The sequence below is a fragment of the Ammospiza caudacuta genome, chromosome 25, assembly GCF_027887145.1.
Source record: "Ammospiza caudacuta isolate bAmmCau1 chromosome 25, bAmmCau1.pri, whole genome shotgun sequence".
In the NCBI taxonomy this organism is placed as follows: Eukaryota; Metazoa; Chordata; class Aves; order Passeriformes; family Passerellidae; genus Ammospiza; species Ammospiza caudacuta.
In genome coordinates, this window is record NC_080617.1 from 6,535,839 (window position 1) to 6,550,089 (window position 14,251).

Genomic DNA, 14,251 nt, shown 5'->3' on the forward strand with positions numbered 1-14,251 from the left:
CTCTTGGAGTGCTGTTTGGAATAAATAGGCAGTGGCTCGCAGCAGATTTCTAAACAAATGTGTTTTATTTTTTTTCCCCCCTCCATCTATTCCCTAGCAACTGCGAGAGTCCATCGCTGAACACAAACCTCACATCGACAAGCTGCTGAAAATCGGGCCCCAGCTCAAGGACCTCAACCCCGAGGAAGGGGAGATGGTGCAGGAAAAATACTCCAGGGCTGAAGCCTTGTATGCCAAAATCAAGGAGGAGGTTTGCCTGCGGGCCCTGGCGCTGGACGAGGCGTTCTCACAGTCCACCCAGGTATGCCAGGGAGGTGAATCTGCCTCTCACAGCCCCCTGGGACAGCCACGTGCTCTGGAATGTGGTTTTATTTCCCCCTCTAAAAGCCCTTTATAAGGAATAAAGTGGTCAGGCACCTCCAGGGTAGTTTCCTGTGGCTGTGGGAGCAGAGGAGGAGAAGGCGTTTGAGGCTCCACACAGTAATGGGGTCGTAAATTTTTACGGCCTCAATAATGATGCTGGTTCAAAGGGGCTGCTCTGGCATCCACCCAAGGTTGGAAGGGCCTCTTGAAAGAGCTTGAAGAGATAATTTTCAGTTGTGATAAGCTGTGAGTGCAGTGAGCAGCCACGGGATGCTTTGTATGGGAGAGGTAATGGATGTCTCTGGGGTCTGGGCATCTCCTGAGGAGGTGGGTGAGTGCAGGAGGAGAAACAGGAAAGGAAGGGCAGAGACTGGAGGTGCTGAAGTCCAGACAGGGGGTGAAGTGCTCCTCCTGCTGCTGAGGGTTGCTGACCCCCAGCTATGTTTCATTTCACCCCCGTGTTCCCATAGCACAGTTGGTTTTTGTCACGTCCTGGGTGTTTATTTTCTTAATTCCTGTATTGTGTAGTCACTTCTCTTGGTTTGCACTTGTATTAACTCCGAGTTTTTCCCCCCCCTCCACATTCCCCTCCCCTCTCATCTCTCACTCCCATTGTGGAATGTGTTGTCTGTGTGTGTTGCTGCCTGTGCCCGTCCTCCCCACATGGTCCCATTTCATTCTTGTGTTGACTGCGCCCCACCATTGCAGATTTCGGAGGTAAGCGAGTCCCCCCTCCACAGATGTTCATTTACCCTCCCTGGCCTGATTCTATTTGACACCCAGACCTTCATTTCTGGTCCGTGCACAGCTCAGCAGAACTTGCTTCAAATTTAAAGCCGGGGTTGGGGCTGGAATCACGTTTTTTGGGATGGCTTTGGTCGCGTTGCTGCCTGGTCTCAGCTTCTGCTGGGAATGCTTCCTGCAGGGCAGAGGTTTTGCTTCTGGAAGGGTTCACACTGCTCCAGCTGGATGTGCTGGCTTGCTCCTGCTTGTTGGCTGAGCCAGCCTGTCCTGATCAACTTTGCACCGAGAGCCCCAGCCCTTCTCTGCTGGGATTTACTGGGCACCTGCATTGGTGTGTTCCCAGCAGGAACTGGGAGAGGGACAGGAGCAGCCCCAGAGCTGAGCTGTCCTGCCCACCAGCAGAGACAGTTTGGGATCTTTAAGGCCAAAGTTGACTCCTTTCTTATAAAAAACAGCAATAAACCCTGCTAGACCCCCCTCCCTCCCTCGCTCCTGGCTTTCTGGTTCTGCTTTGAGGCCGCAGCTCCTCCCCACCCGCATGCAGCTCCTGCTGATCCTAAAGAACTGGGATGGGTTTCCACTGGAGATTCCCATCAGCACCAAACACGGGCCCTTTTCCAGCAGCATTTTTTGCCTGGCTATCCCCTCAACCAGCACTGAGGTTTTGTGCCCAGCCACCAAAATAGACAGCGGCAAAAAAAGCGAATTTTCGGGGCGCTGCCGTGTTTGGGTCACAGGTGCTCTGTGAGTGTCGCTCTGTGGGCTCTGCTGGAGCAGGGCAGGTGTGATCAGGAGGCTGCAGGGGTGGCATTGCTGCTGCAGGGGTGGCATTGCTGCTGCAGGGGTGGCATTGCTGCTGTCGCAGGCGTTTGTCCGTCCCCCCTCCGAGGCGGCACGGCGCTTGGAGCTGTCGCTCATGCTGGTGGCTCTGCAGTGTCACTTTGTCCCCTCCCTCCTGCCCTAATGGCCTCGCTCCCCTCCAGTTCCACGACAAGATCGAGCCCATGCTGGAGAGCCTGGAGAGCCTCTCGTCCCGCCTGCGGCTGCCGCCCCTGATCCCCGCCGAGGTCGACAAGATCCGCGAGTGCATCAGCGAGAACAAGAACTCCACCGTGGAGCTGGAGAAGCTGCAGCCCTCCTTTGAGGCCCTCAAACGCCGTGGGGAAGAGCTCATCGCCCGCTCCCAGGGAGCAGACAAGGACCTGGCAGCCAAAGGTAGCTCTGGGTGGATTTACACATCCAATTTCTCCCCAAAGCGTGGCTCCATCGCTGCTGGCGAGGCTTTGATGTCCCAGAAGTGTGTTTGGGGGGTTCTCCTGGCTTTAGGAGGAAGGATGAGTCTTCTGGATGGATTTGGGAGGTTCTCCTAGACTTAGGACCAAGGTTGAGTCCTTTGTATGGATTTGGGAGGTTCTCCTGGCTTTAGGACCAAGGATGAGCCGGATGGATGGATGGATGGATGGATGGATGGATGGATGGATGGATGGATGGATCTGCTTCGATCTGGAGCAGACAGGCTGGCATCAATCAGAAGAGAAAAGTAGCATTTGTGGCTTCTCAGCCCAGCTGGCCTCTTGTTGGTGGCCCCTGGGACAGGACTTGTTGATGTCCCTTCGGCATCTAATGGAGGGGAGGGACATCCCCCAGCACAAAAAGCCCCATCAGCACGATTGGCACTAATTGGCACCTTCCTTGGCAGATCAACAGGCAGCTCATGCACTGAGTGAGCAGGCACTTCATGCTAGAGGTGGCCAGAACAGAGGTTTGTTGGAGGGAGAGTGTGTGGGCAAATTTGCCCCGAGCTTGCACATAAATAAAGGCTTTTCTGCAAGCTGGAGTTTCTCACGTCCCTCTGAGTTAATGCTCTGATAGCCCTGGCCATCTTTATTCCCTTCTGGATATCCTGTTGGCTGTTTCTGAGTATTTTGAAAATGCTCTTGCATTGCCAAAAGGTTTCCTTCTTCACTGAACACTTCAATTTCCTTCCCCAGTCATCCAGGACAAGCTGGATCAGATGGTTTTCTTCTGGGAAGACATCAAGGCTCGGACCGAGGAGCGCGAGATGAAGTTCCTCGATGTCCTGGAGCTTGCAGAGAAGTTCTGGTACGACATGGCAGCGCTCCTGACGACCATCAGGGACACCCAGGACATTGTCCACGACCTGGAGAGCCCAGGCATTGACCCCTCCATCATCAAGCAGCAGGTGGAAGCAGCAGAGGTGAGGCCCCATGGGGCTGCTCCTCGCTCTGGAGCTTGTCTGCTAAATTGGGAAGATCTTAGATCGTGGCTGTGGCCAGAGGTGAATCAGTTTTGTAGGCAGTCAGTCAGATTATGAGGAGTCATTTCCATTGCAGTTTGGAGCTGCGAGGAAAAAGCCAGAAGTGGATTTCACATATCCTTCACCTTAAATCACATTATCTGCTGCTGTTTTGGGAAGCACACGGAGCTCTGTGTGCCCAGAGCTCTGTGCCCACTTGCTTGGAGTGATGTGGAGGCTTGCAGGGCTCTGCTCCCAGCCCAAGCCAGAGGCTGGCTGGCTTGGGCAGAGTATATTTAGATTTTGGTCAGAGCAGAGATAAGTGCTTGGATTTGTCTGTTGCTGGTTGCTTCAAGTGGCAAAATCCACTTCAGGTGGGTTTGAGTTGACTCAGGCCTTGAGCAGCAGGGCTGTTTCTTTATACTTTGCTAAGTTTAGCCTTGCTGCTCCCTTTTCATAACCATTCAAACTCTGGTTTGTGCCTTTTGAACCTCAAAACCCTCACTCCTGTATTGACAAAACGCTTCTGCAAACACCCATCTCCTGTAAACAACATCTCCAGCCAGAACGGCTGAGGCTCACAGCTAAATACAGATGTTGTTATTTTAGTCCCAGAGGTGGGAGCAGAGCAGGGTGGTGGTGGTGGTGACAAAAGTGGCCACCTGCTCTCTGTTGTGGAAGGGCTGACAGCTGCTCTGTGAGCCAGCAAGAGTTAGCTGAAGGAGAAGCTGATAAGGTTCACATTTACCCCTGAAAGGAATTCTACCAAGGTTGTTGACATGGAAACTGAGAAGAAAAAGATAAATGAAAACCTGCAGTTGGGTGTTAGCTGAAAACAGTGGTGGAGACTGCTTTGTACCAGTGAACCCTGTGTTGATCTGTTGTGACCAATGAGTAAAGCACATACTTTGTGGGAAGCTATAAAAGACAGCATGCTGTTACAATCAAGGTTTGGGAATCTTGAAACAAAGAGAGGCAAGAGAAGCCTCCTGAAATTGCATAAATTTCAGAATTTATTATTTCCAGAATTGTTCTGTGTGACCATCTCAACACTCTGTGTCACCTGCTCTCGGGGTTTGGATTGGGCTCCTGGCCAAGGTGCAGGGCACTGGAGCAGCAAGGACCCTCCTGCTCATGGAGCAGTCTTGGAAGAGGGTTTGATCACAAAGGTTTTCCTTGTGTGGCTGTGCCTCTGCAGACTATCAAGGAGGAGACAGACGGGCTGCACGAGGAGCTGGAGTTCATCCGCCTCCTGGGGACTGATCTCATCTTTGCCTGCGGTGAGACTGAGAAGCCAGAAGTGAAGAAGAGCATTGACGAGGTAGGGAGAGCTTTCCACTCCAGGTAAAACCAGGTTGGGAGCAAGTGGGAGCTCTGGTTGTGGAGCCTGACGAGTTCTGTGTTGCTCAGATGAACAATGCGTGGGAAAACCTGAACAGGACCTGGAAGGAGAGGCTGGAGAAGCTGGAGGAAGCCATGCAGTCAGCTGTGCAGTACCAGGACACACTCCAGGTGAGGGGCAGGGCTGCTGGTGTGGAGTGGGTGGGCCTTGGGAGCAGCACTGTGAGCCCTCTCCATGGAGCTGTGCTGGGATTTGCATTTCTTAAAGCAGGAAACATCACCTGGGTGAGGGCTCTGAGGGAGCCTGAGCTCAACCAGCAGCTCTGAGGAGGAGCAGATATTTGATTGCATTGGTTTTCCCAAAGCTTGATTCAGGATGAGGGAAAGAGCTGGACAGGGCTCCCCTGACAGAGGAGTTTGATGGCTGTGGGGTGGTGGAGGGACCATCTTCACCCCCTGACCAACTGCAGAGGGCACATTGCTGTTCCCTCACATTGTCCTTGCTCCTTCCAGGCCATGTTTGACTGGCTGTACAATGCTGTGATCAAACTGTGCAACATCAAACTGTGCTTGATGCCTGCTCAGAGCAGCAGGATGAGGGGAGGCAGGAGAGGGAGCTGGACAGAGCTGCCCTGACAGAGCAGTTTCATGTCCATGGGGTGGTGGAGGGACCACCTTCATCCCCTGACCACCTTCATCCCCTGACCATCTTCGTCCCCTGACCACTTTGCCATTCCCTCACATTGTCCTTGCTCCTTCCAGGCCATGTTTGACTGGCTGGACAACGCTGTGATCAAACTGTGCAACATGTCCCCCGTGGGCACGGACTTGAGCACGGTCAAGGAGCAGATGAACGAGATGAAGGTACCTGGCAGTGGAGGGAGAGGTTCCTGTGGCGCTGCTTTGCCTCACAGAGCTCCAGTGATTCACTCTGCCTCTGGTTTTTGTCCTGCTTGTCTTGGCAGGAGTTTAAAATGGAGGTTTACCAGCAGCAGATTGAGATGGAAAAGCTTAATCACCAAGGTGAACTGATGCTAAAAAAGGCTACGGATGAGACAGACAGAGACATCATCAAGGAGCCACTGACAGAGCTCAAACATCTCTGGGAGAACTTGGGCGAGAAAATTGCTCACAGACAGGTAGAGTGAGCACCTGGGGCTGTCACAGGATGAAACTGGCTCTGGTGCTCCCCAACCAACCCTTTAAAACTCCCCTTTTCCATCCCTGTCCTTGCCCAGCACAAGCTGGAAGCCGCCCTGCTGGCCCTGGGCCAGTTCCAGCACGCCCTGGCAGAGCTGATGGCCTGGCTCACCCACACTGAGGAGCTGCTGGATGCCCAGAAACCCATCAATGGGGACCCTAAAGTCATCGAGGTGGAACTTGCAAAGCACCACGTGAGTGTTTCCCCACCCCAGATACATTTTTAGCCCATTCCCATGGCAGCACTCAATTTCTCATGAAGGATTTGAGTTGTTTTGCTCCCTGAGAGCAAGCAGGGTGTTTAGGAGAGGTTTTCCAACTTTTGCCCGCCGTGTGCAGGTGCTGAAGAATGATGTCCTGGCCCACCAAGCAACCGTGGAGACAGTGAACAAAGCAGGGAATGAGCTGCTGGAGTCGAGTGCAGGGGACGATGCCAGCAGCCTGCGGAACCGCCTGGAGAAGCTGAATTCCTGCTGGGAATCAGTGCTGCAGAAAACAGAGGAGAGGGAGCAGCAGCTGCAGTCCACCCTCCAGCAGGTCAGCAGGAGGCAGTGGGAATCACCCCTGTGCTGTGGGTGCCACTTTTCCTTTGTTTTAGGGGGAAAGGGTTGGGGCGACACTGGGATTTTCTAATGGAAGTTTTTCTGTACCTGCTGTGGTTCAGTGCCTGCCCTGAAGTGCACTGGGGACCAAGCACACCTGTGGGTTGTGGGCACACCAGTCTCACCCTCCTGAGCACGCTGGCACGTCCAGCTCTGCCTCTTTATCTGCCTTCAAAGCAAAGCCAGCTTTGCTTTACCCCTGGCACTGGATCAATGGTGGCTGATGTCATCTGATCCGGGGCCGATTCTCTGTTCCCCAACAGGCTCAGGGTTTCCATGGTGAGATTGAAGACTTCCTCCTGTGGCTAACAAGGATGGAGAGCCAATTGTCGGCCTCAAAACCCACGGGAGGTCTGCCAGAAACTGCCCGGGAACAGCTCAATGCCCACATGGTAATTTCTCAGGAGAGATCTCTTTTTTGTTATTTTTTTCTTTAAAATCCTTTTAATTCAGCAAGTTCCTGTCAAATACCACCATCAAAACTTCTCCTTTCTGTGTGTGATGGGGAGAACAGGCTGCTCTGGTCTCCTCTTAGAGATCATTTTGCATTTGATGCCTGGAACAGCCATCAGGATGCTTTAACCACCTTCCCTCAGCTCAAAGTGTCGCTCTGCTGTCACTCCCCAGCCTCCTGTTCCCATCACCTGCAGCCTTGCAGCACGGCATGTTCCCTCCCTGGGCTTTTCCCTGCCTAACCCTTGGCTGGTGGCTCTTTGCAGGAGCTCTACAGCCAGCTCAAAGCCAAGGAGGATGTCTACAGCCAGCTGCTGGCCAAGGGGAGGCTGATGCTGCTCAACCGCGATGATTCTGGCTCCAGCTCCAAGACAGAGCAGAGCGTGGCCCTGCTGGAGCAGAAATGGAGTCTGGTCAGCACCAAGATGGAGGAGAGAAAGGTAAAATTGAGGGGAAAATGCATCCACCCTTGCCCCATGGTCTGACTGTGACGGTGTTCACAGGGGTCTGAGGATGAGGGAAGAGATGAGGGTCTGACTCCGTGTTTCAGAGGGCTTGATTTATTATTTTATGATATATATTATATTATAACTATACTAAAAGAATAGAAGATAGCCTTCTGATGGAATCCTATCTAAGAATAGAATAGGAAAGAATGATAACAAAGGCTCTGTCTCTCTCTGTCTGAGCCAGCTGACTGTGATTGGCCATTAATTAGAAACAACCCCATGAGACCAATCCCAGATGCACCTGTTGCATTCCACAGCATCAGATAATCATTGTTTACATTTTGTTCCTGAGTCCTCTCAGCTTCTCAGGAGGAACAATCCTAAGGAAAGGATTTTTCGTACAAGATGTCTGTGATGGTCTGGCAGCAGCTGCTCCCTGTTTTCTCACACAAAGTTGGGATTTGGGGTTTTTTATCTGTTTTCCTTGGTTGTAAAGGTTGATTCTGTTTCTCAGGTGGTGCTGAGTGTCAGGCTGTTGGCATGTTTTTTTTTTTTTTTTTTTTTGTAGAATTGGTTAAATCACACAGAAAATGAGGGTGAACTGGCGTTTTGGGTTAATTCAGGGAGGTGGGAAGAAGCCTCCTGCAGCTCTCAAAGGCAGCCTTTGTTGGTCCAGCCAAACCCTCCTCCGAGCTGACTCCATCCTCAGCTTTTGGCCGGGGATGAGATAAAACAAGGGCCCAGAATAAATCTGCAGCTGCTGCCATCAGAACCCCATCCCCATGCAGCCAGCCCTGTCCCCACAGAGATCCCTTCCCCAGGAAGCCGAGGGTGACGCAGCTGCTCGTGTGCTGAGGAAGGGCTCCTCTTTCAGGCACCACTCTTGTTTGCAGAGAAAGCCTTGCCTTTCAGTGCAGCCCCCTCCCCTTGGCACAGCACTGGTGTTTCTGGGCTGGGGGGCTGACGAGGTTCCTGCTGCAGGGACACAAAGGCTGCCTCTGTGTGCAGATCACAGCTCTCACCCCGTCCGTGTTGTGTTTTTTCCTCTCCCTTTCTCTCCCTTCCCCGCTGCCACAGGCGAAGCTGGAGGAGGCGTTGGCCCTGGCCACGGACTTCCAGAACTCCCTGCAGGATTTCATCAACTGGCTGACCCTGGCTGAGCAGAGCCTGAACATTGCACCACCGCCCAGCCTCATCCTGGCCGCGGTGCTGGCCCAGATCGACGAGCACAAGGTACCCCAAAGGCTCCATCCCTGGGGTAGAGGGAGCCAGGGTGGCTCCTCGCCTCTCCCGTGGCTCCTGGGGGTCACACCCATCCCCTCTGACACGTGGGACACCCTTTGCTCTTGGCAGGTGTTCGCCAACGAGGTGAACGCGCACCGCGACCGCATCATCGAGCTGGACCAGACTGGCAACCAGCTGAAGTTCCTCAGCCAGAAGCAGGACGTGGTGCTGATCAAGAACCTGCTGGTCAGCGTCCAGTCCCGCTGGGAGAAGGTGGTGCAGCGCTCAGTGGAGAGGGGACGGGCTCTTGATGATGCCAGGAAGAGAGCCAAGCAGGTGAGGGGCGTGGGAAAGGTGTGGCAGACCCCAAGGAAGGGCCAGCAGGACCACAAAGGAACTGGGAACACCACCAGTGTGAAGTTTCAGGCTTGCTTGTGTTGTCTTGCAGTTCCACGAAGCCTGGAAGAAGCTGATTGATTGGCTGGAGGATGCAGAGAATCACCTGGACTCAGAGCTGGAGATCTCCAATGATCCTGACAAAATCAAGCTGCAGCTCTCCAAACACAAGGTGAGGCTCTGCCAAAGCCAGGCTGGTGCTGGATGGGGTGGAATGCTTTTCTCCTGTCCATGCCTCCCATTGCCATGGAAGTCTGGGAATCCTCACAGCATTTCTAGGCTTTCTGAAGCAATTTTGTTTTCTCTCCATTTCCCAGGAGTTCCAGAAGACCCTGGGTGGGAAGCAGCCTGTGTATGACACCACCATCAGGACAGGCAGAGCCCTCAAAGAAAAAGCCTTGCTTCCAGATGACACTCAAAAACTGGACAATTTGCTGGGAGAAGTCAGGGATAAATGGGACACAGTGTGTGGAAAATCCGTGGAAAGGTGAGCCCAGCTCCAAGCTGCACCAGCAGTGCCATAGGCAGGGTGTGGAGTCACTGGGGTGTGAGAAAAGGAGGTGAGTTTGCTCATGGATGTTCACTGGGGTGTTTGTTTTCCAGGCAGCACAAGCTGGAGGAGGCCCTTCTGTTCTCTGGGCAGTTCATGGATGCTCTGCAGGCTCTGGTGGATTGGCTCTACAAGGTGGAGCCCCAGTTAGCTGAGGACCAGCCTGTCCACGGGGACCTGGATCTGGTCATGAACCTGATGGATGCTCACAAGGTGAGAGCAGCTTTCCCTGGCTCTTCTCCCGAGTTCTGAGTGGGGCAAAAAGATGCTCCAGAAAATGCCCAAAATGAAACAAACTTGGATGTTGGAAGTGGATGACTCCTGAGAGCTCTGGCTTTAATTTAGGCAGTGATTATAGAAATGTCTTCAACAAAAAACTGAAAAATAATGAGAATTGATTCATCCTCACCAAAAGCCAGAGAGCAGACACAGAGTTGGTGCTTTGCTGCTTGTCCTGGAGCAAATAAAGAGGGGGAAAAACCAGAAAAAAAATGGGGAGAACTTCCACATTACTGAAAAGGTGATAACAGTGGAGCTTCCTGGCCTTGCTCAGCTTCTGCTGTGTCCCTGCAGGTGTTCCAGAAGGAGCTGGGGAAGCGCACGGGGACGGTGCAGGTGCTGAAGCGCTCGGGCCGCGAGCTCATCGACAGCAGCCGGGACGACACCACCTGGGTGAAGGTGCAGCTGCAGGAGCTCAGCAACCGCTGGGACACGGTGTGCAAGCTGTCTGTGTCCAAACAGACCCGCCTGGAGCAGGCCCTCAAGCAGGTGAGGAGAAAATCCCTGGCTGGAAACTCTTGGGATGCTTCGCTGGGCTCCAGGGGAAGCGGTTTTTCCTCCTCCAGGTAGGACACAGTGGTGCCTGTGAAGCAGTGGAGTGGTATCAGGCTGTTTCTGGTTGTTTTTCCCAAAAAAATGAGCAGATAAAGGCTGGTTTGCAAAAGGGAGGATGGAAAGATCTCGCTGATGTGCACAGCAGTGATCAGACAGGCCAGGCCAGTGTTTGCCGGTGTCCAGAGAGACTCGATTGGAGCTAAAAAAAAAAGAATAAAAAAAAAACAACCAAAAAGGTCAAAGGCTCTTAAGCAGCTTTTACTTCAAGTAGGCAATTTACAGAATAAACTACCCAGGTGCCAAATTGCTCAGGATACAGCACTTTTTAAAAGTGCTGTTTTTAAAAACATTTCCTTCTTCAGAGCAGCTGATGCTGAGGGGAGGGAGGCGCCAGAGTACCCGGCAGCCCCAAAAGGGGCTTTTTCCCCTTTTTGAGTATTTTTAAAGCCCTTTTCAGCCCTCCAGCTGCCAGGGGGCTGAGCAAAGCCTGTGCTGTTGTTGCTGCAGGCTGAGGAGTTCAGGACAGCCGTGCACATGCTGCTGGAGTGGCTCTCGGAGGCAGAGCAGTCCCTGCGCTTTCGGGGAGCGCTGCCCGACGACGCCGAGGCCCTGCAAGCCCTCATTGATGCCCACAAGGTAATGGGGAGCTCCAAAACACCACCCAGGGCAAGCTTAGAGGGGGGGGTATATCAGTGAATAATTCCTTTGTGGCTTGCAGGAGTTCATGAAGAAAGTGGAGGAGAAGAGGGTGGACGTGAACGCGGCGGTGGGGATGGGCGAGGTCATCCTGGGCGCCTGCCACCCCGACTGCATCACCACCATCAAGCACTGGATCACCATCATCCGGGCCAGGTTTGAGGAGGTGAGTCCTGCAGGGGTAGTTCCAGGCTGATGGTGGTCCCAGGGAGTGGTGGGTCCTGCTCCAGGTGTCCCACACTGAGTGGTCACCCCGTGTTTCCAACAGGTTCTCACATGGGCAAAGCAGCACCAGCAGAGGCTGGAGTCAGCACTTTCCGAGCTGGTGGCCAATGCAGAGCTTCTGGAGGAGCTCCTGGCTTGGATCCAGTGGGCTGAGACCACCCTGATCCAGCGGGACCAGGACCCCATCCCCCAGAATATTGATCAGGTCAAGGCGCTCATCTCTGAGCACCAGGTGAGCCCTGAGCTGAGCTTGGGACAGGGGCAAGAGTGAGAGGCTTCTCCTGGCTCCCTGGGTGGAGGAGGCACTGCCTTCTCCTGGAATTGCCTATTAAATCAGCATGGGACCCAGCTGGAGCAAAACCAGCCCAGGGATGATCTCCAGCCCTGGCAAACCCAAGCAGCAGCTCAGCCACAATCCCCAGTCGCTGGTGTTTTGTGCTCACCTCCCTCTACAGGCCTGGCATGTCCCAGTGAGGGCTGGAAAGCAAAAAAGGCTGAAATTACAAAGGGTTTTTTTTTCATCCTTTCTGTGTTTTGACAGTCCTTTATGGAGGAGATGACACGGAAACAGCCAGACGTGGACCGGGTGACAAAAACCTACAAAAGAAAAGCGACTGAGCCTCCCCACGGGCCCTTCATCGACAAATCCCGCAGCAACAGTGAGTCTGCTCTGGGTGCTAGGATGGCAGGAAATGAAATTCCTAGGAAGATAATTAGCTCTGATTATCAATTAACGAGGCATCCTGCGCTAACAGCCACCAGGAAGGCGCTGAGCCTCGTCAGGAGGGGAGAATCCAGGTGACATTTCCCAAATCTGGGTGTGCTGTTCCTGGGGGTGCTCCAGCGCTGCTCCCCTCTCTGGGACGAAGTTTTGGGGTCTTTTATTGTGGCTTCTTGAAGCCAGAGTCCAGTGTGAGTTCCTGAGTGCTGGGGGTGTGGGTGTAGAGCTGTCTGTCACCCTGTCCTCCTACCTGGGGACAGCAGCCAGCAAGGCTGTGGGAGGTTTTCCCCCTCCAAAAAAACCAAAACACATTTCACTGCTGCTCTTCAGCCTCCGAGAACAGCACCTCAAACAACTCCTCTCCCGTTTTTTGCCAGGAAAATGCCTGGGGCAGGCTGCTCCCCCCAGCATGCCCATCATCTCCCAGTCAGAAACGAAGAATCCCAGGATAAACCAGCTCTCAGCACGCTGGCAGCAGGTCTGGCTGCTGGCCCTGGAGAGGCAGAGGAAGCTCAACGATGCCCTGGACAGGCTGGAGGAGGTAACAGCCCCTGGCTGCTCCGGGCAGGGTGGGAGCTGGGATTTCATCCCCAGAGAGGTGCAGGAAGCATTTTAAATCTGTGCTGCCCCAGCTCCTACAGGCAGTTCTGCTGCCTTTTCAGAAATCAAATATTCCTAAAATATTAAGGCTAAAAAACCCTTTGGTGATTAAGTAATTAACTGCACATTAACCAGCTTTATGCCCCTGTATTTGGTATCTGTAGAGTTAATGACAGCCAGGCCCTGCTTTCCTCCTAATAATTAGCTTAACAATTACTGTCTCTACTTTATCCAACCATCTAATGCCATTTTTGTTTTTATTTATGCTTAACAAAGCAGCTATGCCCAGAAGTGAGTGTTTTTTTTTGTTTTCTGTTGCTTTTGCTGTAGGTCAGTTCAGTTCCTTCGTATCCATGTTTTTTCTTTGTTGCTTTTCACCCCAAGAATGTTCAGAGAGAGGGGAAAAAAAAACCAAAAAAAACTCTAAAATTGTTGTGTTACCTTGGTGTGAGCTGCTTGAGCCGGTGGGATCATGGGTCATGGGTGTCCTTTTTGGGGTGGGGAGATAAGAGTGTTTAAATTGGAGGGTGTTAGGCTGGGACTTGAGCAAGAAATCCCTTCTTGGCTGCTCAGAGGGAAAGGGAGAGAGGAGATCTGTGCCCAGATTGATGCTGCCAGTGGGAATTTCTCCCTGGCAAGTGCCTGGGGTGAGGAAGAGGTGTGTGTGTGTGTGTCTGTGTGTGCCTGTAGCTGACCCTCCCTGCCTGTGTGTCCCCACAGCAGCGTGGGCAGCGCTGCATCCCCAGCCCCTGGGATGCACAAAATCCACCTGCTGGCTGTTGGCTCCGCTGTGTGTCCTGTGCTGGGAATTCACTTTGGGCAAAGCCCTCGCTGGGAATTGTCTGGAAAAATCCAGACAAACCTTCCCAGGAGGGCGGGCAGGGAGCGGTGGCACTGTGAGCTCACCAAAGAGCGTTTTGGGGTGGGTCTGTGAGCGCTGCTCCTTTGGGATTTCCACCACTGACTCTCCCCTGGGTTTTCCTTCCAGCTGAAGGAGTTTGCAAACTTCGACTTTGACGTGTGGAGGAAGAAGTACATGCGCTGGATGAACCACAAGAAGTCGCGGGTGATGGATTTCTTCCGGCGCATCGACAAGGACCAGGACGGGAAAATCACGCGGCAGGAGTTCATCGACGGCATCCTGGCTTCCAGTGAGTCCCTGGGAACCAGCCCTGCAGCTCCTGCATGCCTCTCTCTGATTGAGGAGCCTCATCCTGTCCCTGTTCCCTTCCAGAATTCCCCACCACCAAGCTGGAGATGACGGCGGTGGCCGATATCTTTGACCGCGATGGTGACGGCTACATCGACTACTACGAGTTTGTGGCTGCCCTCCATCCCAACAAGGACGCCTACAGACCCACCACTGATGCTGACAAGATCGAGGATGAGGTGAGGCAGCAAAAAAAGGGGGTGCTCAGAAGGGTTTGGGGCGGTTCAGGCTGCGGGGAAGAGAAAAATTCGATTAAAAGAAGATTTTGGTGGTGCTGAGCTGAATTAATTGGTTGGAACTGAGCGTGTTGTAGAAGGAAAGGCTGCTTGGGGTTGTTTTATCAGAGCAGTGATTTGCACTGGGGGAGACTCCCAAAATGCTGGTTT

General features: G+C 53.1%; 1 protein-coding gene across 1 annotated transcript in view; it reads left to right on the top strand.

Annotated features, from left to right (window-relative positions):
- MACF1 (microtubule actin crosslinking factor 1) overlaps window positions 1-14,251 on the top strand; it is a 146,076-nt gene that overhangs the window by 122,614 nt on the left and 9,211 nt on the right. Inside the window, exons 69-92 of the mRNA XM_058819643.1 lie at window positions 98-301; window positions 2,091-2,322; window positions 3,099-3,325; window positions 4,563-4,685; window positions 4,775-4,876; window positions 5,468-5,569; window positions 5,671-5,844; window positions 5,944-6,099; window positions 6,245-6,442; window positions 6,771-6,899; window positions 7,227-7,400; window positions 8,487-8,642; window positions 8,763-8,969; window positions 9,082-9,201; window positions 9,347-9,516; window positions 9,633-9,792; window positions 10,153-10,347; window positions 10,921-11,049; window positions 11,132-11,275; window positions 11,378-11,566; window positions 11,876-11,993; window positions 12,433-12,596; window positions 13,644-13,806; window positions 13,890-14,044. Coding sequence (XP_058675626.1) covers window positions 98-301; window positions 2,091-2,322; window positions 3,099-3,325; window positions 4,563-4,685; window positions 4,775-4,876; window positions 5,468-5,569; window positions 5,671-5,844; window positions 5,944-6,099; window positions 6,245-6,442; window positions 6,771-6,899; window positions 7,227-7,400; window positions 8,487-8,642; window positions 8,763-8,969; window positions 9,082-9,201; window positions 9,347-9,516; window positions 9,633-9,792; window positions 10,153-10,347; window positions 10,921-11,049; window positions 11,132-11,275; window positions 11,378-11,566; window positions 11,876-11,993; window positions 12,433-12,596; window positions 13,644-13,806; window positions 13,890-14,044 — 3,891 coding nt within the window. The remainder of the gene's footprint in view (window positions 1-97; window positions 302-2,090; window positions 2,323-3,098; window positions 3,326-4,562; window positions 4,686-4,774; window positions 4,877-5,467; window positions 5,570-5,670; window positions 5,845-5,943; window positions 6,100-6,244; window positions 6,443-6,770; window positions 6,900-7,226; window positions 7,401-8,486; window positions 8,643-8,762; window positions 8,970-9,081; window positions 9,202-9,346; window positions 9,517-9,632; window positions 9,793-10,152; window positions 10,348-10,920; window positions 11,050-11,131; window positions 11,276-11,377; window positions 11,567-11,875; window positions 11,994-12,432; window positions 12,597-13,643; window positions 13,807-13,889; window positions 14,045-14,251) is intronic.